Source organism: Neolamprologus brichardi, chromosome 15 (assembly GCF_056152115.1).
Source record: "Neolamprologus brichardi isolate AB-2024 chromosome 15, ASM5615211v1, whole genome shotgun sequence".
Lineage (NCBI taxonomy): Eukaryota > Metazoa > Chordata > Actinopteri > Cichliformes > Cichlidae > Neolamprologus > Neolamprologus brichardi.
Genome location: NC_142118.1, coordinates 21,596,759 through 21,620,780, shown reverse-complemented (window position 1 = coordinate 21,620,780; position 24,022 = coordinate 21,596,759). Strand labels below are relative to the sequence as shown.

Here is a 24,022-nt window from a genome sequence, read left to right as displayed (position 1 = left end):
TATTTAGATTTGAGAAAGTGTTTTTTCAATTCCTTGAAAACATGTTTGCTTATGGCAAAATTAGAATCTGAACTCGTTCTTCATCATTGTTCTAAAAGGAAATGTTTGTCTTGACTATTTACCACAAGTGATTTGCCAGTTGTTTTTTTGTTGTTGTTGTTTTTGATATGCTGAACTGTAATGCTTTTCCATGCACTAAACTCCAAATAAAGCCATGCAGAGGTGCTTAAAAACTGCAGTTACTCTAGTGGCCACTTGGTTTCAAAGGCCAGTTGACACCCAAATGGCCATCTTCACAGAAATACACTTGTACTGAGTATGTGTGTCATTTTGAAGAAAATGTTATGAAGTGATTTTATTTTTAAATGGTAAATTCACTAAGGCGCTGACCCCAACAGTGTAATTCAGCCTCATTCAGCTGTTAAACCATCCTTGATTTAGAGTTATTGTTTAAAATGACTGTTGTAGCAAATGTGCTGCTTCTGTTTTGTTTCATTGATTATGTTTATCAGACCAAAGTAACATGTCAAAAGTAACATTTTTCCATATTGAAAAAATATATTACAAGCTTTAACCATTAAACTGAAAGATACAAAGTATTATTTGATCTATCAGCAGATGTTGAACAATGGCGGTTTGGATGGTCCTGTGTTTAAATCCAGTCTGGGGCCTTTCTGTATGGCCTTTCCAGTGTATACCCCACCCGTTGCCCCAAGAGAGCTTGGATATGCTTCATCCCTTGGCCTCAGAAGTTGAATTCTTTTTGAATTTCGGTCCACACTTTATAAATCCTACCACATTGCATTGCAACATTTGATTGATTGGATTTGCACACCTGTGAAATAATGGCTTAGTTTGCAAAACCAAATATATTAAAATTGTTTCAGTGCAACCAAATACTTTTCAAATACAAGCAGCAGGTCAGGAAACTAGGACTTTTGAGTGTCACCAGATGAGAGATTTCTCTCCCCGTCTGTGAACTGATGGTCCAGTTTCGCATGTGCTAGTTTCATATTTGCTTTCCTCAAGGGCTGTGAGGGTGACAGCTGACAGTGACTTTAATTGAGACTGGCTTTAGGGAGAGAGAGAAATGGAGGGGACGGTAGGAGCTCTGGGGGGCGGGGGGTCACCATAGGACAGGGGAATTTATAAGACGGTGGCAGTTTTTGTTTTTTTATTTGCTGCATGCCCTTTAAAGAACCCCACAGTGACATTCAGAGCTATAAGAGACAGTAATTGTGTGGTTTCACCTTTGGTTGTGTTATGAGGTCAGGACAGATAAATATAATTTAAACGGGGGGAAAAGAAAAGTTCTCAGGCCCCAGCGAGAATTGAACTCGCAACCCCTGGTTTACAAGACCAGTGCTCTAACCACTGAGCTATGAGGCCTCACCTGTTGGCCACAGTGGTTTACGTGTAATTTGAATGTCAACCAAGGCCACACCAATTAATAGACACACCTTCCTTGGATTCCAGCTATTGTTATGCTAATGCATAACCAACCTAACCAGTTGATTTTGAAATGACTTAACGCAATGGATCATCAGTATTAAATAATGTCCTAAATAATATAATCACACATAAAATACAGTGACTTAAAAGACATAAAAATCTGTATGGATCATTGTGAAACAAGAATGACCCAGTGTCACTCACACACATTTACCTGCAACGTTAACCTACCTGGTAACTTAATCAAAACACTTCATTTGTGAGAAAGAGTCACGCTGTGAGAAGTAGTGGAAAGCCAAGATAGAAACGTAGGCAAGAAAAAGGGATGAGTAGCCCCTGTTGTAGTCTGTAATGGTGGGGGCTGTCTGTCTGGGTTTAGTCTGTCCTCTGCTTCTGGTTCTCTGTTCTTCCACGTTATCAGTGATCTGAAATCTCTCCAGGATATGCAGGGTTTATCTTGGGTCCAACCAGCTCTGTGTGTGTGCATGCATGTGTTTGCGTGCGTGCATGTATACGTGTGTGTGTGTGTGTGTGTGACGTGTCCCATTGTATTAGCCATCACCGACTGGTGCTTTGCAGAGTAAGGCTAGAGCACAAAGCAGCCTCCACTTGAATCCTAGTGTAAAACTCAGTTGTTTATAAAAATCAAAATAATCCAGCAAAATCTGCCATTATACAATATATCAACACAGCATGAAGCATGTAATATATATAAGGTTTTACTGTTTTAAAATAAGGAAAGACCACAAAGCTGGAAGTATCCTAGTATATCCTTGATTAAAGGAAAAATGTATGTAAAGGGAATTTTATGCTTCTTCTAAAATATTATCTTTAATCTTTGCACTAACATAGAAACTTGAGGAAGGGAGGGTAGAGGATTGGAGAGGAAAAGGATGCAAAAGGTAAGAGGAACAGTGAGAGAGTTAATCAGAACATTGTTGCTGCATTAAATTATACGTTTTTTCAGTTACCTCTGCTTTTCAGAAACAGAACAAGTATGGATTTCTGTTGCATTAGAGCATGCCTGTGGGGCAGAGAAACTAATCCACAGAGGTTCGTTTTCATTTTTGCTTTAGAATTGACAGATGGATGAGTAGTGTGAGGTAGTGATAGGTGCTCTTGTAGTCGCAGTCTCAGTCAGGGAGCTACTGCTAGCAGTGTCGCATGTCCTCTGGCACAGGAAGTACGCCTGTCTAATGAAGCATTCATTAGCAAGACACAGCAGGGTGTGTTGGTGTATGATTTTCATGTTTGTATTCATTCTGCAGGATAAATATTGATCCAAAGTGAAACACTGTCACTGTCCTCTGTCAGAGGAAGTTAAAGCTGATGCCAAACATAAACATTTGGCGTCCAGGCATTCTTGTCATTGGTGGATCATTCTTCTTTTTTGCCAATGAAGAAAAGGAATCACAATAAAATATGACACTCATAAAAGCTTCTTACTAATGAACATGTTTAAATATTTTTATGATATTTGTTATTAGAATAGGATAAGACAATCATCAACCCTGATTTAAAATATCTCTTGTCAGAACCATTGTGGTTTAGATTAATTTTGTGACAGTCGGTTATATCAGGATACTCAGGATCAGTTTTTGGGGGCTTCTTGAGCTTCATTGGTAATCAACAGTAAATATTCAAAGAATCAAAGATAGTGACTGTGCTGTGATTTCATATCTATTTACATGATTGCAAATTAAAAAAAAAAGACAACTAGAACGGGATGATAGAAAGAGCTGCCCTCTGACTGATCTAATCAACAGTCCAGAGAGAGAGCTCTGTGCTGTGCCAGGAAGGCAAGATCTTGCTGCAAAGTAGTGAACTCCATAGGCTTTTGTTGCTGAAAGGATGTAAAAAGTTGCTAAAAGTAGCAAAAAAATTACCAGGTTTGTGTTGTTTTGATAAACTGAAGTTTTCCAATCCTTTTTGTAAGTGAGAGGGATGTCAAGTGGACCAGTTAAGGTGTATCAATATCTGAGTCTGTGGATTGAAAACAGTGTGCCTACTTAAAATAATATTTCAATATATGATCAATATGATAGAAGCAAAAGCACATTCTTAACACATTTAACTCTATTTTGACTGTGCTATTAATTGATTAAGTTATTTTGTTTGTATTTTGTTAAGGGGAATAATGCAGGTGGTATTTTTGGGCACAAATAAAACCTATGTGTAACCGTCCAAGCATTCATCCCAAGGTTTAGTCACTTGGGCAGCACACTGACTGTGGAAGTTCAGTGGTTTCTTTACTTGACTGTCCAGCCAACCCTGTTTAGATCCGTGTTCTACTTTAAAACCACAAACTCCCCCACACAGCCAGAGAGACACATTGAAATACATTGGTATGTGCATGTCATCAGTGGTCTGCTTTGTGAATATTTAATGAAAACACAGCAGTGCTGTGGCATCCAGGCTGGTGAAGTGACAGACATGTGTTCTAACCAATGGCAGACTTCCATCCATGGGCAGAACAGGGCAGATGGCTGGCTACTGGCCCACAAAGACATCTTCCAAGTTTCTCTGTTGCTGTATGGTAGAACAGATTGCTACAGTTGGATGCATGTAGCATGAAGATGTGCAGTACACAGGATGAGATCTGTCTAAATATAGATTCAATAATTTACTGAAAAAGCTATAAATTTTTGTGATTGCAAAAACAGAACTAATATATAGAATTCAATTGGAAAATCAACCTCAATCACTTGATTTGTCACCTCAGTAAAAACCTTCCTCATCAGTATTAATAGCCAGTCTTGAGTTTGACCTAATACAGCATGAAGCTTAGTTTCTAAGTTAAATAGGTGATAAAGAAGGGTGTGTTTTGGGGCGTGGCCTAAAACAGGACTGACATGTCTTTATGCAGTCGAATCCCGCCTTCATTTGTGACGTCTTGGTGAGTCACTAGGATCAGTAGACATATGATCTGATGTGTATGTGTGTGTTATCGTGTCCTCTGTACCAGACAGATCATATCTCTCTGCCCCTGTTTTCCTTGTTGAATAAATGTAAAAACATCAGTGAACCTGACAGATTTAGTAAGACCGAAGGAGCTGCACAAACTCTCATGAGCACACAAACTGTGTTCAGAAGACATTATTTACCCAGTGACATTTTCATACTATAGGCCTTCTGAGAGTCAGACTGAATCTCATTTCAAACAACTCAAGCTGCTCAAGTTTGCTTCCTCTGCTGTGACAAATTCAAACAAATACACTTTCACTCTCAGGTTTGTACTCAAAGGTAAATAATTTTTGAGCAGTTCCAGAGGTGCAATAAAAGCACAGCAGACATTTATTTTACCCTAATAATATTTTTACACCACAAAAAAACTTCCAGATCTTTCCTTAATCCTGCGGTGTTGATCAGCTACCTGACCAATGGGCTGACATCTCTCGAGCGTTTCCCCATCAGCTTTAAGACCCAGTTTTCGGGTCACTGCTTTCACCATGTTGTGCTGGGCGTCTATTGCAATGGCCGGTATGGGTCGCTAGGTATGAGCCGCCGCCAGGACCTGATGGACAAACCACTCACCCATCGGACTCTCGGAGAACTGGTGGCTGAATTTGAAAACTCCTACAAGAGATACCAGCACACACTAAAGAAGGTAAAGGAAGAAGATAAAGGGTGTGGGAAATAAATGCAGTCCAAGAGTTAATGAAGAACCTTTAAACACATTTTCTGTTTCTACCAGGTGAAGATTGGTTTGTACGTGCCTCACGACCCACATGTCTTCCAGCCAATTGAATGGAAGCATTTGGTGCTGAACCTGGCCTGTTTGGGAGCTCAGGAGATGAAAAAAGAGCTAGAGAAACATGGGCGGGACATGAGGATGAAGGTACATATTGTGTATTCACATACAGATATGCTCCAGGGTATTTTTCTCTGTACACTTAATTTACTTTTGTGCCACAGCTCTGTTATGGGAATTTGCTGCCCTGGGCAGTACATGAAAAAGCAATCATCAATGGCAATATATATGTTATCAATTAAGTCAGAAACAGCATGAAAACAAAGAACTGGGGTGATGGTGGGTTGCACAGTGGCTTGCAGATTCACAGCAAATGCAGGTCGGGTAAAGCTACTGTGGCTCAGGAGGCAGAGCGATTCATCTACCAATTGCAGAATTGGTGGTTCTTTTCCCATCCCATGTGACTGTGTGCCAATGTTAGGCAAGGTGCTTGTATGAATGTGTGTGTGACTGGGTGAATGAGGCTTGTAAGAAAGAACCTTTTAAAGAAGCTGACGTTTGGGTGTTTAGAAGTGTATCAGCTAAAGTGGGCTGGCAATGTCAACGTTTCCGATTAAATTAACTTTATAGCTTGCTTGAAATAATGCTTTTCTCAACTTGATGATTAAATGTTCCATCATCATCACTTAAGGTTTGGTGTTTCCTGTTTTGTATATTACACCTCATAGACACTAGATAGAGTCTCACAGCATTGCTCCACCATTTAAAATATTAATCAGGTCAGAAACACCTTTATTGGTTTGAAAAAAAAGAGAAAAAAGCAACTTTGTGAACATTCAGACATTTTTTTCTAACCGGCAGACTTAGATATATTATGTATACAATAATGCATAAATGGAAAAAGGGTTGCACACTAAGGGAGAAAGTAAGAACAGCCTGGAATGGAAGAGAAAACTGGCAGCCCACAGTCAGCAGCAGTGGAAAATACAGACCACAACCAAACCACAAAATAAATCAGCCAAGATGCTGAAAAACTGAATATTAGGAGGTGAAAATGGGAAAAGTGGGTAATTCCACACTGTGGGAAAGAGGTCTGTTTGACAAAATTCAGTGAAAACTGTGAAAAATGTCTCTCAAACTTAGATCAGCTGACAAAAAGGACCTTTTAAAAACCAAACACACACACACACAGTTTCAGTTTATGGTCGTATTAATTAAATTTTAAAATAAAAGCGACTTTGCTATCTGTGATTCAAATCTAATGCAATATTTTGTATCCTTTGTTTGGACAGACATGGCTTTTTTTTTAGAGAGAAAGAACCAGGGAAACACCTTAATTATATTTTTCCGTCGTACCAGAGATGGATGTAGTTTCCTTTGGGCTGAACAGGGAATATAAACTGTCAAGAGTTATTTAGGGCACGATGGGGAAGAAGGAATGTGTGAGTGTACGTGTGAGGAAGGGAGACACAGAAGTGTTTTGCACAAGGTTAAATGTTTTATGAGGACCCGTAGGTTTTTATTTGTATTTATTATGAGTTTCTTTCTTTTTTGTGTATTCCTGCAGCATTTGCAATTCCATGAAAGCAATGTGTGAGTAGCTGTGTGATAGACGCTGATGTTAGACGGTGATACAGTATGTAACATGTACAGTATGTCAGCAAGTTATGTAGGTCAGTAAGGTTGCAGCTGTCTCACATGCACATAGAATCACAGGCAGGCACAGGTCAAGTGCATTGGGGTTTGTGAGCACAGCAGTATAATCTGCTGTGCTCCAGAGGATGTGAAGTTATTATAGAGTGTGTTTGTGTCTGTGCCCATGTACAAAATAAAATAGCTGTAATACTGTATAAAATGTCAATAGATACAAAATGGAATGATTCGCAAATCTCATAAACCTATATTTTATTCACAGTAGAGCATAGAAAACATAACAAATGTTTAAACTGAGAAAATGCAGCATTTTAAGAAAGAGTTTAGCTCTTTTTGAATTTAATGGCAGCAACACGTTTTAAATGTTGGAGTGGGACTATGTTTACCGCTGTGTAGCACCCTTTTATCTTTTAACAATAGTCTGTAAACATCTGGGAAGTGAGAGGAGCTTTTTTGGACGTTTGGAACGTTCTCCCACTCTTGTATTAGTATTCTAGTAACTCAACAGTCCTGGATTATCTTTGTTGAATTTTTCATTTCATAATGCACCACATGTTTTCAGATGGTGAAAGGACTGGACTGCAGGCAGGGCATTTCACACACTATGACTCTTCTACTATGAAGCCATGCTTTTAAATACACACAGTATGCAGATTAGCATTGTCTTGCTAAAATATGCAAGACCTAAAAATACCATGATCTGAACGTTGCTGAAAAATTGCGAATTCCATGAATGCTAATGCAGGCAAAGATTACTTTTTTTAATGGGTGCTGATAAAAAAAAAAAAAAGCTGGATGGTTTATCTTCTCTTCTAGTCCAAAGGATGCAGGGTCCATGATTTCTGAAAAGAATTTAAAGTTTCAAGAGTTCCACTTGGCCTCAGCCCATTTTAAGCTTTGGCCCAGAAAAGACACAGATGTTTGACGATCATGATCACATATGGCTTCTTCTTTGGGTGATGGAGCTTTAACCTGTATTTGTGGTTGGCACAGTGAGCTGTGTTCACGTACAGTGATGTCTGAAAAGTCTTCCTGGCTCCTTGCTAGGATTTCTATGACAGAATCCTTCCCTTTTTAATGTAGTGCTGCCTTTGAGCCCGAAGAGCTTAGACTTTATCTCTCGTGTACAAAGATTTCTCCAGATTCTCTGAGACTTTTGATGATATTTGATGTACTATAGATGGTGAGATATTTAAAATCTGTACAGTTTTATATTGAAGAAGATTATTCTGAAATCACCCCATAATTTGTGTCAGTTTTTTTTTTTTTTTTGCAGAATGATAAAAGTCTGCCTCTCTAAGATGCTCTATTTCTACCCAATCATATAACTGACCTGTTGCCAATTAAACTTAATTAGTTGCGAAATGTTCCTCAAGCTGTTTGTTTTTAGTACTGCATATTTTTCTAGCCTTTTTGCGCTGCTGTACCAGCATTTTTGAGTTTTTTGTGTTGCCATCAAATTCAATATTGATGGCAACTATTTTTCTATATATTTTTCTTGCAGTTTCTCTGTAAAACATTTGATATGTTTCCTGTGTTTTATTTCTAGTACAATATATGATTTGAAGATCATTGCATTCTCTTTCCATTTCCATTTTACACAGATTGTATTTCTGTCTTCATAAGAACCTTTGTTGTAGACAGAGCATGAACCACAAGGTTACATAAAGAGCCGGACATGAGATAAATAGGAATTCTGTCCAAATGACAGTGAAAACATGAAGCTGACAAGCTGCTATATAATTAAGCACAGTCGTAACAAATAGTCACTTTAATCGGGTGTTTTAATGGTACTCAGCAGTGTAGTAGATGTAATTTAGCTATTGGATCACACATTTAAAAAGGGTGAAAAAAGAAAAGGAATAAAATAGTTTTGCTTACAAAAAACAAAGAAATACGATCCATGTTTGTACCACAAACACATGACGAACACAACCAGCTGCAGGATATTAGCAACTTCCTTTACTGCATTCAGGAAAACTTGCCATCCGGAGTCATCCTTTTCTTTTTTTCTCCTGCTGAGAGCTTAATGGTAGCTTCAAGTTGGTGCTTAATACACTAAGAATGCCTCATTTGTCGCTCTGAACTGTATTGTCTGCATGAGTCATCTGTCACAACAGTGAGAAAGATTAAAAATAGAGAAAAACACATTATCACATACATTTGTCTGCTGTTCCATTCATCACGGTGACGCTTTCTTCCCTCCGGTTGATTAGCAGCAGCAGCTGTTGTCTTCATGCTAACATAACCGCTGTACACTGAAATGTTAGAAGTTCAGGGATTCTTTGTAAATATGAAAGCAGGGTGTAAACAGCTATATGTTTTGCCAAACTCTTCTCACTCACTGCTTTTTTAATGCCATCATTCTAAACTTTTCCAGTATTGTCTGCACTTTTATCACAGTTCATAATAATTAAAAGATTAACCTTGAAATAGGTGACAATGATTTTTGTCCACCTGGTGAAAAGGCAACATGACTTAAGGTGCAGCTTTTAAGTCTGAAGTTCTTTAATCTTTCTGTTGGATCAATGCTAACATTGTGTCCAAACACTGACTAGCCTCTGTCAGATACACAGCAGCATATATTTTATCTATTCAAATATTCTTCATTTCTGAATGGGAAACATTAATGATTATTCACCGAGATGTTCTCCAGGGTTTCTTAGTGATCACCTTTACCTCATAATACACTCCGGCTGGACCCGAGTGTCACTGGATATTCAACTTCCATCATCAATTATCTAAACTTTTTCTAATATTTGATGTTATCAGAGCTTTTTTGGTGCATACTGCTGCTGGTGTGGCTTAAAATGGTTGGATGATAGTACACTGATAAGCTAGCTGTCCTGTCTGCAGAATGTTAATAAATTTTAAAACTTTAATAAACTACAATTCGTGATGTTGATTCTTCTGTTTTTTTAAGATCCTAAAATCATCCAGTGCCCAGTCACCGATCAAAGAGCGAAGCCGAGGGAAGTCCTTATCGCCGCGGCGTCGACAGAGCAGCCCCCAGCGACGCTTCATGCACCACAGAGACAAATCGTAAGTTCTTCCCATCGCTTAACAGTTTGTTGCTCAGGGCGCTCGTTGCCTCATATCCTCTTTCCCCGACAGTTTCCACTGGTTAAGCAGCTGATGACATCCTTAAAATACAGAAGGCTTCCACACTTAGAGCAGGGTTAATCAGCAGTGCTGGCAGCTGGTGTCTGTCAGCTTTTGTGTGGTACTTCCATCTTCCTCCCCCTTGTCTTCTTTCTCTAAAGGTCTGCTCTTCAGGTCAAGGAAAGTTTAGACTTTAATTAGTGTGTGCGCCTTTAAAGAATAAATTGTTCTGACATCTTAGTGGCAATAACTGTATCTGCTGGGTGGCACTGAGGACTTTGTGTATGAGTGCGTGGGTCTGCTTGTCTGCTTTTGTCGCCGACAGCTCAGCATTATCATCAGACAGACACTCCTTGTTGTGTTCAGCTGACAGTGTTAACACTATGATATATGTGTGCGTGTGTGTGTGCATATAACCAGCACTCAGCAGAATATAAGGTCTCTAATGCTGCTTGTCAAACACAGGCTTAAAAACAAACTCCATATAAAGTCTGTAAAATCAGAGCGTCCTTGTTCGCCTCTATGCCAACATATTAAAGAATCCAAGATATTGTTTGAAGTATTTAAAGTTTAACACTGTAGCCTTCTGACACACACACACACGTATGACGATGCTGAGTGTGTTTGCATGTGCCGTCAGCTGTGCGGTGGGATGTAACACAATCTGACTCGGACGACAGCTGAAGCGCGGCCGTACTGCAGAGTCACCACAAACACACACAGACTCGGCACATGAATTACTGACGTTGCTAGTGTTGCCATTTGGCTGACTCTCTGTTGACCTTTCATATATTAAGCTCTGCTGCGCTTAAGAGAGTAATTATTTGGGGATCTGCATGTTTATGTTGGTGGTTAGGGAAATGCACTTGGCTTTTCACTGTCACTCATCTAACATTAGATCATCATCTCCGCATCGTTTGAGATGATGATCCTAAAATTCTTGACGTGATTGAGCTATTAAACCACACATATTATCACACTGAGCTAAGCTTTCACAGGCTTTCAGCTGCATTCGTATGTTTTTGTTTAGTATATCCACTTCAATCTTTATTAGCTTTGAATGCAAGTTTATATGAAAATTAAAAAGGGCTGTGGCATACAGCTTCTACAAAAGTATTCAGAGCTGAAGATGCCAGGCTTTGTTGATGACTCTGGTTGTCCCTGAGATCACCAGCACAGCTGCTGAGTTTTTCTGTAAACCTCAGAAAATTAAACGTAAGAATCCAGTCTGAGTTTTGGTCCGAGTTTGCAGGTTCTCCCTGTTTCTGTGTGGCTTCCTCCTGCCATTCGAATATACGTATTTATGGGGTTAGGTTAACTAAATTGGCCATAGGTGTGATTGAGAATTGGTTCAGTAGAAGAAAATGAGTGGCTGGATGGATGGTACCCCCCAACAGCTGACCAACTGACGTAAGACTTTTAGACTCCCTTTAGACTTCTCATGCCCACAGATCTTTTATACCTTGCAGTAGAAGTCTAGCTGACATGAGGTGCATGCCACTTTTTATTGTTGGTGACTCTGCTGTTGATTTGCATTTGGAACATTTTGCTATTCAAAGTCTTTCTCTTCTGTTGTGGTTTTACAACAGTTGACACAGACAAAAAGAGAGTTTCTCAAAAGACGATGAACAAATCTAGTGAGCTAACTAACTCAAACCTCTGCAGTAACAAAGAGTCTTTCTATCAATGTATGTTTTTGCTTTTGAGGCACCCTTAATCCAAACACTAAAACTTTATCCTCTGCCTTATAACTGGGGCTCCAGTTGAACTGATACCATAAAGTGTAATTGCACAGCTATGTGCAGAATCAAGGAACATATCTTAATGGTCTGCAGTGAGCATGTTAGTTAGATAAAAGCCTTTTTTTTTAAATTAAATGAGTTGTGAAAGTGTGAAATGGTGTCCTAATTCTATTTCTATTTCTAAAATCTATTTCTGTTACCTTCAGAGTTGATTTAGCCATGGTTTAATTTTCACTTTCTGTAAGCGCCGTAGTTTCATCAGCTCAGAGAAGCAGTTAAAATGTTTAGAACAGCACATCACCACTTTTAGCCACTTGAATGCGATACTTAAAAAGCTATTACTGTTATCAACGGAGCACTTACACCCTTAACAATATGTTGCCACCTTAGAGCGACGACTCCAGCAGAAATGGCGTAATAACCTGCTGCTGCTTCAAACAGCTGAGAGTGCGGACACAACAGCACCGGCTCATTTTACAGCTCGAGCGAGACGTTTCAGGAGGCTGTTATCAGCACTGCCCGCTTTATACAAATGACTCAATTTTCAAAATGAATTTGTGTAATATTATTGTTACATAAGCGGCTCTCTACACAGGGACGTTCAAGATAGAAGGATAGAAAGCAAAGAGAAGGGATGAAGAAAAAAGAATAATTATGTGTTAGAGGGCAAAAGAGATGGAAAAAGATGGCGAGAAGGGGGAGAAGAAACTGAGTAAGTGGAAAAAGGGGAGGGTTAGGAGGGTGAGAGAGGAGAGTGAACGAGAAAAGAGGTGAAGGTCTGGCAAAAGATGAGAAGGAATAAAAAGCCTGTCAGCTCTCCAGACTGGTTGTAACAAGGAACACTTCTCTGTGATGTGTCAGAGAGCCTGAAAGCTTCCTTCTGAGCAGAAATAATAAAGATGGGAGGCGAGGGAGGACAATGTGACATTAGAGGAGAGGGCAGGGAGAAAAGGAGAGAGGGAAAGCACCGAAGGAGGATTAAATCGAACACTTTTGGGCTTTTAGAAATAAGAAGGCCTTTTTGATTTTCTGCTGTCTTCACACTTCTTTCCTTCTGAGTTGCGCTGAAGAAGGTTGGAGTATAGTCACTGTTTGTTTTATTTATTATTATTATTATTATTATTATTGTGGTGAATTTGCCTGTTGTTAAGCTTGCATTCTGACAGTGATATATTTGTGTTCCTCTCGTTTTATTAGAAACCTTTTCTCTTTCTTTGTACAGTGAACTAGGGAACAACTAGACTGCGTATAATGTTATGTTACACATTTGTTTGTGATTACAATATCAGGGTCTTTATGTGCTGTCACCACCTGCAGTTCCAGAATTCACTTTAAGTTATACAGCGCCAAATCACAACAACACTGTTTTCATATTTAAAATCGCTTTAGTCACTCGCCTCCAGGTTGAGAAAAATTTTATTCAGGATCCGAATCGACTTCCTGGTTACTACATCACTGCTGGTTACCTCCCATGTGGACGACCCTTTAGTGTCCACTTGCCAATCAAAGCATCTGTGCCCCTGATTTTAAGCAACTAAAACATGAGAGAGTCTTGTATTTCTAGCCACTTTTTGATTTTTTTGGTCAGTTTCTAAGCAAACCACTCAAAATTCAGGTGATTTCAATTTATATCTGCTGGTTTTGATGGTCCTTGTAAAAATGAGCTCACTGCATTTAACCATGAAACAACCAACTGAACTCTTAATATACAGTGATGGATATTATTGTGTTATTTTTGAGTGAGATGAGAAAAAGGTTGCAGATTAGTCAACAGTAAGAAAATAATGAGTGACTGCAGCCATGCTGGGGAGAGTTTTGGGAGATAGTTTGGAGACTTGTTCTCGTTTAGCTCTGCTGCACAACATTAAGGAGTTTGTCAGAATGAAAGAGCTTTTCCAGCTTCTTCTGCCACTGTGCTCTTAGTATGCAGTGCATGTTCAGCAACTTTATGTCCTATCTTTCAGGCTGGCCTCAGTGGAGAGGAAACCTCCAGAACTCAGCATGCTCAATGACGGCTACCAGATCCGCATCTGATCCCCTCCTTCACCTATGAGACTCCCTCAGCTTCTCCATATCCATCCAGGCTCCTCAGCCACCCTGATCCAAGAGTCTCTACCCAACCCAGCAAGAGAGTCGCCAAAACCCGAGCCACATTTTTTACACAGACGAGGTGGATGGTGTTATTTAAAACAAGAGAATGGCTTAAATGGAAGACCGTGATAGTGGTTGGCCTGGTCCTGATATTTCATACAGTGTTTTCTCATTTCTGTAGCAATAAATCCCTTAAAATAGTCTCATCATCATCATTCACAGGCCAAGAGGAGTGGCCTTTATCATTCTGTTGGTATTTTAAACCAGTATTCTTTTTTTGGTTGAAATAGTCACCCAGTGTTAGAGACAAGCACTCGAGCAAAATCAGCTCAAATGTATTGTATGTATTCACCAGGAGGTGGAATGGGAAGTTGTCAATATAAATAACTGAAAGTATTCATCAGTGGTTAAAATGACATCATCGTGCTGGAACAAAGAGATGTTCGGGTGTCGTTGCATCAAACACAACTGGTGAAATATTCACTTGTGGGTTGTTTTGGTGTCTCAGCAGTTCTCAGAACACCAGGGGAATTATGTTTTATCACAGGTGGAAGTAATGATGACTTGTTTGTTTGTTTGTTTGTTTGGGCAAAGCCACCATGAAGACGACTGAAATTACCACCTGTGTAACCGAGCTCAAGAGATTAAAGCTTCATTTTTACATTTTTTTTAAGAAGGACAAAACAAATCTGAAGGGAAGCTCTGGTCTGCCACTCGACTTTTATATTGTGGTTCGCTGTAAATGATCCAAGTCATAACTTACTCCTCAACCAGCAGCAGTTTTAGGAAGATGATTAAGTAAACTCCTGTGTGCCAGCTGTATTGATTACAGTGGAAGTGCGATAAAGTATGCGGGGAAATCAAAGATGCAGAATCAATAGAGAGGATAAAAGAAGAAGAGGATGAGGTAAAGCAGTGTGAGAAACGAGGGAGTGATTCAGAGAGACGATTCACTGCAGAAGACAGTGATCATTAGAGCACTGCGGCAATGTTCACGTCTCATCTGCTCCTCTTCCTCAGGCGTCTGTTGAAACGTAACCATAACTCTGTTCCTGAACATCACAAAAGCAAAACTTCATGGAAGAAGATCGAAAGACTCCAGGAACAGGCTAGACTCGGTTAATGGTCACTTTTTTTTTAAATATGAAGACAGAAGGACACATTTTCTATCAAGATAAATAGGCAGACTTGGCATTTCCGTCCACATCTATATTTATTAAAGAGACTCATTTTCCATCATATTCACTTTGCAGCAAAGAGCAAAGAAAAGCTCTGCTGTTGGATGGAAAATAGGACAAATTTAAAAAAAAAAATAAATAAAACAGTTGTGGGTATAATTGCTCACACAGCTCATGTCTGAGCCATAAAGGCGGGGGGTGGGGGGTGGGAATACAGCCAGAATCTTGGGAAACATTGATCATAATCTTTGGTTTGTAGTGTGGGGGAGAAAATCAATACGTAAATTTTGTTTTTCTCATCCTTTCATTTACCAGTGGCCGACTGGATTTCCTGTTTCCTGGTAAAATAGGAAAAATCTACACTGAAAAAAGCAGAGCTCAAATGAAAATGGTAAGCTTGACATACAAACAAGAACCTGCAAGCCAAACGCTAAATACACGGTGCTCTGTTCTCACACAGTGCACCAAAAAGAAGAAAAATCTTGATCCAAAAGTCAGGAATCCTTATTTTTAAATCTGGCAAAAGCCTGTAGAGTTCAGCTGTGGCCACTCTGCATGTTCACACAGTAAACCAACATAGCGCTGGCCAGCTGACTGCTGTTCCACCAACAGCTGGAACATAAAATGATTCAGCTGGTCCAAGATCAGCTGCAGCCAGTTTCTCTACTAAGGCAAATGAGGAGCGATGTTGCTGACTGAATGAATCTCAGCAACAAAAGCCTCATTCAAGACGGCCAGAGAGGATGTAACAGTCTGTGCAAGCTGTCGGCAGATATCAGAGACGGGGCCAGAGAGCCCTTCAAGGTGTTTTGGTACAAAATGAGAAAAATAGTTCTGAAATCTCCAGGTTTTAATCTAAATTAGATTGGCTTTTTTTTTCTTAATAGCATGAAAAAAAAAATATTTTACAGCCAATATAAAGCTGTTTTAAAAAATTATCAGATATTACCTAAAGGACGATATTCGATGTTCTTTAGCTTCCCACTTGTGTGCTGTCCAGTGTGACACACACTGTAACCAAATCATTTCTTTGTGAGAACGGTGCAACGTCTGCAAAATGAGTGCAAATCTTTTTGTGTTTCTTTTCTAAGTACAGGAGACAATAAGGGCAAAATACGCAAGTTCTCAGAGCAGCTCGAAGAAGATGTTTTTGCCCCTCTGAAGCCAAGTGACCTATAAGAGTCCATTCAGTACTGTATGCAGTTTCACGCTCGTACACTTGACCTATTGTAAAGGTGGTCCAAAAATTCCAGTCAAGCTTAAATCCGATGGTTTTTTTGGATTCTCCTGTTGAGGCCTTCAGTGAATAGCTAAGCTAAGCTCAAAAGCTTGAAATTAATGAAGCTTGAAATCACACATTACATGCATTCAGCATTTATCCATCTGAATACAAATGCTTGAAATGATAGCTGAATATCTCATATCTGCATATCCAGATTTTCTTTCAAACTGTACGCAAACATTTAATCAAAGCAGATTTTAAGCATACACGCCTTTATGTGATCTGTGATCTACATCTGTGTTTATCAATGTCTGTTACATCCACAGAATGTACCGCATGGTTTTAAGTCTTTTGGGTGACAACTGCAGAAGTCAGTTTTAATTCAAAACAAGATATTTCAAAGTACATCCACAGTCCTCCATCACTGCCCACAGACCAGCTCTATCCACACAGTTATTCATTCAGACACATTTACATGAATTTGGTGGCTTAGGATAAATATTCAGAATTGTATGGTGGAATAATTTGATGATTCAGCATTTGACTTCTATAGTTTTCACCTGAAAATTTAACTCAGATTGGTGTTTCCCAAAACACCCAAAGTTTAAAGCTCATCTTTGTTCACTTACACCAGGGCGCTGAGTAAAGATCCCTGTGGAACGTTGTTTTTAACCTTGTGCTTCGGTTTTAAAAAAGGAAAGTTAGACATTGTTAAAGAGGCGAGGAGTGGTTCCTGTTTTGTTTGACAGTTAGTGGCAGTAGGTTGCTGATGAATTTAACATAATTAAGGAAAGTCCAGGCTCTGGGCTTGCAAACACAGATGCTTTAGATTCTAAAAAGCATATCTAAAGTCCAAAATTAAAACCCATACCTGATTTTTTTGGGGGGCTAATCTCCTTATTTCAGTGTCGTCTACTTTCGATTACTCCCTGACAGTCTGACCGCTCACGTGCGTTCCTCAGAGTTGGTTTTGGGGAAAAGGAAAAGTCAGAGGGAGCTAAATCTGCTTTTTCAGCAGTGTCTATCCACATAGTGCCACACACAAAAACCCATTAAAGCTGATTTGGTAGGGAGAATTTACAGTGCAGTAGGTCACACCAGCTGCCCTGGAAGAGGTTCAGATGGGAAGAAGGAGATGATCCAACATGGAAGATTGTCCAGACTTAGATCATGCAATGTTTTACTACTATTAGCAGAGTTGTAGAACTTGATATGCATATGAAGGAATCAAACACATTTGTTGTCCCTTAAGGAAAGACTGTGGTGAGGAACCCTTAATTTGGCATTATTCACTGGGTGCCTTTAACAGCGTGTGAACCTGGTCCCAGTTGAACTGTGTCTAACAGAGCAAAGGTGATCTTTAATGGCTGGAACGTTTTGGGAATACTTTATTTTTTCTTTGGTTATTCAGAAGGATTTCGGAAATCTATGTGTAAATGTGATCATTTGATTGTTTTATCGATTTTCTTTGAATGTTTCACTACACCCTCTTAATCACAGAACGTGTGTGTTTTGTTTGCAGTTGCCACTGCGAACATTTTATCCTAGCTTTTTGCTTCAACAGTGAGCTATGCACGCACTGTGTTAACCGAAACATATGAATCCTTGTCTTCCAAAGTTGAAATGCTGGAGGGGGAAAGTGTTTGTTGCTCAATCTACACAAGACAAGTCGTGTTTTCAACCATCCGCACAGAAAAAAATCTTTCAGAATGATTCTACTTAGCTTTTTTTCTTCTGTATATCCAACCTGATTCAAGGTGCTTTGAGCAAAGCAGAATATTTTTTAGATATTCCTGATGTTTGGACCAGCACACCACGGAGACTGTTACATGTGAAACTCTGGAACAAACTAACCAGCCGAGCGCGTTCATATTTGTGCTGATGGTTGCGTGTTGATACTTTCTAAAGGCTTGATGTTTGTTAGCATATAGAAGAAGCACAAAGTTATTCTGCTTTTTGAGGCTGTTTCACTGCAATGAAATGATGCATTTTCTTACTGAAGAAGCAACATATCTCAGAAGATTTTTAGGAATGACAGGCGCTGATGCCATTGTATTTTTGGAACTACAAACTGATGACCAACAAGTTTCGAAGGGCCTAACTTCAGACTTCTCTCTATGACTATGATGACTTTGTTCAAAGAGAAAGATCAAAACTTTACCCAAAGACAGTGATAAACAACCAGACTGCTGAGCAGGGACACACAAACTGCATCATGTTACGTTTCACTGAGGTCACAAATAGCAGCAAAACAACCTGAAACAGTTAAACTCCATGTAGCAACTTAGATTTGTTTCTGTGTCCGTTTGCAATTGCAACTTCTGTGCTTGACAATTTATCTGACTGAATCAGTTTTATTTGGAGTTTAATAATCGATTGTAATCTATCATTTTGAATGACAAGTGTTTCTTTAAAAACAAAAAAAAAACCCGCCTGTACTTGTAGCAGGTGCTGTTTTTGAAGGCCTTTGAGTTGTTTTCAAGTGCTCATACCATGTTTCTCCACTCCGACGCTAACTGTTCTGGTCTTGTTCCCAAACCTCTTCCGTCATGCTCGACTTCAGAAGATTGAAAAAAAAAAGTTGGTTTAATTTCTGTCAAATATTCAGCCAATCACCTAATTCATGCATGCTTAAAGACTGGTTAGTAACTCTCTGGCAACTTCCTGTCGCCAGGGAAAAATGCGCCTTCACTGACCAGCTGACGAGTGGTTGCTGGTGGTTGCCAGGTGAAATTGGTCACAAAGTTGCTTTGGTTGCTAGCAGATTCTCACGGTTGCCCATAGTTTGCATTAAGGACACAAACTTGCAATGGCTCACCAAACAATAGTGGACCTAATTAATGACGAGGAGGTTTTCAGCGCACCACTATCTACCTCTTTGCAATCAGTATCACCTAACAACTGCAAACTGGTTGAGGGCTTTTTTCCAAAGAAGCCGTTGCTGGGGGTCACTGACCGGTCTCTAGGCCTGTGTGATGGGGCGGCTAACAGTATTAAACTGTTCAGTAAAACTACCACTTTTTTCCCCCTGCAGCAGCTTTACACAGATCCACCAGTCCCTCTGAGAGGCACTGCTATACTGTAAAATGTACTATATCCTGTTCTTAAGTTCAGCTTTTCATAAATCAGCTTTACATTAAAAGTACTGTCACATTACAAAAAAAACCCCCGAATCCTCCTGTGCAGTATATTGCAGCCACATTATTGCAACAGATGTCACAGCCATCATAGCCATCTTGATGGCCTAGAACAAGGACGCCGATCACAGACGTAGCCTGCTGTTGCATCCAGTAATTAAAAAAAAATAGAAATCTGTTTGTGCCACAGCTGCTGACACACTTAAACACATATAAATACAAACAGTCTGGTGGACTGTGACGCGTATCCACGCCAAGCTTCCAGTGCCTCAGCCGTGTCAGATAGAAATGTTTTTACTTTAATTACAACCTTGTATCTCTGCTTTGTGTTCGGGGGAGTTGCCCTTGTGTGTTCCACGAATAACGTGTCATTCACGCTGACCGCAAGTTTTCCTTTCGTGTTTGGCTCACCGGTGTTATTCAGATGTTCTGTGAAAATAAGAAAGCAAAAAAAGATGTTTTGTTTCCTGTTTTCTTGCCCAATTTTCTTTCTTTTTTTTCTCTTTTTTTTGTGAGCCTGTAAAGCGGACACGTTTACGTCGTGCTGCAAAGAACAAAGGGACAGGCAGCCTAGTTTGTGGCCCATGAAAAGCAAAAATAAGTGTGTGTCTGTGTGTGAAATGAAACTCCAGCTGCATATTTATCCAGTGATGAATTTGATTTAACAGCTCAGTGGACCGACTGGAGCCAATGGATCAGATTGATGAACACTGAGTTTGAGGAAAGTGCTCTAAAGAACACACACATGCACACTTCATCCAGATTTCCTGTGTGAAAACACAGTGTGAGGGTTTTTTTTGTTTTTGTTTTATGGCAATCAATAGTGGGAGAAACTGTGAGCCCAGTGATCATCATTATTGTAAATCTCCTACTGTTACAGTGTCATTGGTCTTGATAGCAGCTGTTTTTATCAACAACTGTAGCAGCATGTGTTCTTTTAATAAATATTCTATGTTTTTAACCTTGTGGTCAAACTGATTAATAACAAATTAGTGACGGATTGGTTAATAGATCCTTAAACCAGAAAACTAGCTAACGTTTTTTTAGACTTATCTGATGTCTTGGCAGCCAAATACAACTTGATGTAACTTGATCTCTTAATAAGGGGAACTGTTATGCTCATTTAGACTTTACTAAAGACTGTGTTGGACAACCACCTGTTTAAGCTGGTTTTATCCACATGTTGAAGAAGCACAAACATGGAGCATACTTGTCAAATGAGTTTAGTACAAGCATTTTTGGCTTCATACGCTCATCATCCACTTCATGAGGTACACCTTCTTTGTGGTTCCTCAATTCTTCATGGCACAGGTCCAACAAGTTTCTGGAAATATTCCTCAGAGAATTTGGTCCATATTGATGTGATAGCGTCACACTGTTGCTGCAGATTTGCCGGCTGCACATCCATGATGAGAATCTGTGTAAACTGTGGTAATAAAGAGATGGACATGGTCAGCAACAATAATCAGGTAGGCTGTGGTGTTTGTACAAAGGGAGCCAAAGTGTACCAAGAATATGTCTACAAACCAGCCCAGCAGCTAACAGGAGGCAGGATGGTTCCATGCTTTTATAATGTTTACACCATATTCTGATCCTGCCATTTAAAAGTCGCAGCAGAAATCAGGACTCACCAGATCAGATGTTTTTCCAGTCTTCTACTGTACAGTTTTGGTGCACCCATGTGACTTTTAGTCTGAGTTTCCAGTTAGCTAACAGGAGTGGCACCTGTCCTGGTTTTCTGTTCTGGTTTGACGTGCTGTGTGTTCAGAGTTGCTTCTCTGCATACGTTGGTTGTGATGAGTGATTGTTGGACTTCCTGTTGAATGAACAGGGTTAATCTTAAAAGTAAGCATGCTCAATCACACAAGCATGTCTATCTGACTGAACGGTAGACTGGTCCATTGGCTGACTCAGTGCTAAATGTATGGAACAATTATGATTCATAATTATCTCAGAGAACATGTTTCACAAAATCCAGCAAAGCACAAAGCCCTCCAGCAATCTTGAAAAGCAAACAGCTCGGGACCAATGTGATGCAGTGTTCATGAGGAAAGTGTGGGTAAGGCAAGAAAACAACAAAATCTGCACTTTCTCCTCTTCTGTTTTAGCACTGTTCAGCAGCCCAGCCCTAAAAATCTGATCTTTGGTGTGAAGTTCAAAGCTAAATGCACTCGCAGCAAACTCTCCTTAAACTTTCAGGGAGAACAACAGAAAGAAGACAAACAGAGGGAAACTACAGTGTGTTCTTCCTCTTTAAATGACACTCCTGTGCACACCGTCGTACACTTCTGTGCTACACAGCCTTTTGATAGAATAATCTGCTTACGTTCCACTGCAGATGTGTGTGTGTTTCAGACAAGCACATGGAGGCAGCAGATTTAGAGAAATAATCCTTCATTTTTCAGCAGCAGCTCAGGGATTGGAAGGCAGGGGAGGTTCACCTCACTCAGCTTAATGTGATGTAATGTTTGTGTGTGAGCACAAAAACACTGTCACAGGGATCAAACTGTAGAGATGAGAAGCCAGCAGAGCTTTTCTCAATGTTATGAAAAAGAGAGGTCAGATTGGGTCTCTGGTTGGCCCTGGGTTTTTGATTTGTCCTTCCTGGGGGTCATGTGTGAAACCTTTTACTGTCCAGGACCACAAATCACATCAACCCCAAAAGTCCCTTTGCAACCTGTGCGGTGTTTTCAGAGCAAAAGATTTGATTTTAGGACTGCTGCAACCCACACACGTTTCAAAGCCTTTTAGTTACAGGTAAGTTTCCAGAAATCTGCCGTATTGTTCAGGTGAGCTGAGGAGACAGGAGGGATGGAAGGGAGCTACTCTCATGGATGCCACACACAGTTAAAGCATTCACACTTCGTGAACTTCACATCCATGTTAACACTCAGTGAATCAACCCATTTTGGTAAATAGAATAGTTGTTTAAGGCAGTAATTATCAGGTTATGCACTGTTTAAAAATAAATAAATAAGAGAAGACTCGATCATCTGTGAGAATGAGGTCCCAGCATCATTTAGAGAGGAGACAGGTGCGCCAGTAGCAGACCTGCCAGTTCCAGTCCTCTCCATCATGCTGCATGTCGATGGTCTGTGAGCATCTGTTCCACTGAGGGACATTCAGAACCTCAACTGTGCAACAATCTTGAAATTCCGGGCAGTTATTTTGAAACTTTGTCTGTATTAACTTTAATCACTGAACAAACACTACAAACTACAATCAAATCTGTCCTAAAAAAAAAGCCTCAGATTTCGCTGACCTAAAATTAGGTTTTAAATACCTTTTCCAGTCAAAGTTGAACCAGAGACTCAAAGAATCCTGAACAGAAAAAAAGATACAGAAAACCTTTTATAAGCTTTTCAAAACCTTACTTTGGCACAAAGTTAACAAGCATTTTAAGCTGCTTTTAAATCAGTGTTAACAATTCTATACATGCAGTTTTATGACAAAAATGCTACTGATATTAAGGATATTAAATCATTTTGGTAGTGCTCAAAATACAGCATTTTAAGATAGTGACTTTTGCTTCTTGAAAGACTTTGGTTGTACCAGCAGTGCTGCAGCTCTCTCACAGACTTGTGAGAGCAACATCTCATATCTCATATATCACACACACCTCAGCTCTAAGTCAGTTTTTAGTAATGAATTCAAGATGATTTTCAAGCAAAAATCCACATAAACCTCTGAATCCATCATCGTCATCATCTTGCACCTCTCAACCAACCAAAACTGTGTTTATTCACCTGCCATCCACCTCATTTGTTAACAAGCACTCTGCTGCTGACATCTAGTGGCCAAAACTCAAACAACTCCAAAGACACCTGCCACAATATGCTGCTAAGAAATCTGATGGACACAAACTTTTGTGCATCAGCAGCATCGGAGAAGACTCACAGAAGTCAGCTGTTGACAGAAGCTTGCTCATAAATGCTGCAGAAATCACCAAAAACATTTTTGATCTAATTTCACTGCACAAATTATAAATAATTGAGTAAGATCAATTGTGATTTTTGTATATGTTTCTGCTTCTGACAGCCTGAGCTTAAAAAAAGTAAACTGAGCTTAAAAAAGTAAACCTACCCAGGTTATTGCCCAGGGTCAATAACCTGGGTAGGTTTACCGTCTAATAAAATAGCTATAATAGTGTTTTCAATACCAACTCCACTTTGTATAATTTTCCTGATTATAATGTTACTCTCTGTAAACGGGCAAGTTTTGAAACCCGACCCCTGTCGACTCTGCAATAGGCTGCAGAGAGGAGCCCTTGAAGCCTGCTGAGATCCAGCCGAGTGTCTTGCTGCAGTGCGGAGTGACGCTCAGAATACCAAAAGCTCTGCATCCTGAGCACACAGTGAACCGAGGTAAACGATACAGCCATTTGTCACCATCGCACTCACGCTAATGTGGAAAGATGTGGGGCCTGTTATGCAGAGGCACACTCTGCGTCAAAAACAATTACACAACCACTTCCATTAACAGCCAAAGAGGCAAGACTGTAGAGAAAAAAACAACTGTTTCCCACCAGGAGGACAAACAGCGGGATCCTAATTTATATGATTATTTCTCCAAGGACCAAATAACAGGGCAACAATGACATCTTCTATTATATATGGGCAAAAACAAACATTAAAATAGTCTGAGAACATATTCCAAGCTGCAGTAAACAGTGTACACTGTGTGTACTACTTAATGAACATCCTGGACAGTAAAGTACTGGCAGTCAGATTAAAGAGTTATTTTAAAAGTTATTT

General features: G+C 39.7%; 1 protein-coding gene and 1 non-coding gene across 6 annotated transcripts in view; one reads left to right on the top strand and one right to left on the bottom strand.

Annotated features, from left to right (window-relative positions):
* Window positions 1-20,229, top strand: part of vash2 (vasohibin 2) — a 34,737-nt gene extending 14,508 nt beyond the window's left edge. For 4 of the 5 annotated variants that reach the window (XM_087852358.1, XM_087852355.1, XM_087852356.1 and 1 more), the window contains exons 6-9: window positions 4,822-5,059; window positions 5,147-5,290; window positions 9,720-9,838; window positions 13,605-20,229. In XM_087852358.1, coding sequence (XP_087708484.1) covers window positions 4,822-5,059; window positions 5,147-5,290; window positions 9,720-9,838; window positions 13,605-13,674 — 571 coding nt within the window. In that variant the 3' untranslated portion in view covers window positions 13,675-20,229. Of the gene's footprint in view, window positions 1-4,821; window positions 5,060-5,146; window positions 5,291-9,719; window positions 9,843-13,604 lie in introns of those variants that run through there. The other variant, XM_006793524.3, reaches the window with a different exon arrangement.
* trnat-ugu (transfer RNA threonine (anticodon UGU)) lies at window positions 1,317-1,389 on the bottom strand. Its single transcript has one exon. It is a non-coding gene; the product is annotated as a tRNA-Thr (tRNA).
* Window positions 20,230-24,022: the final 3,793 nt, after the last annotated feature.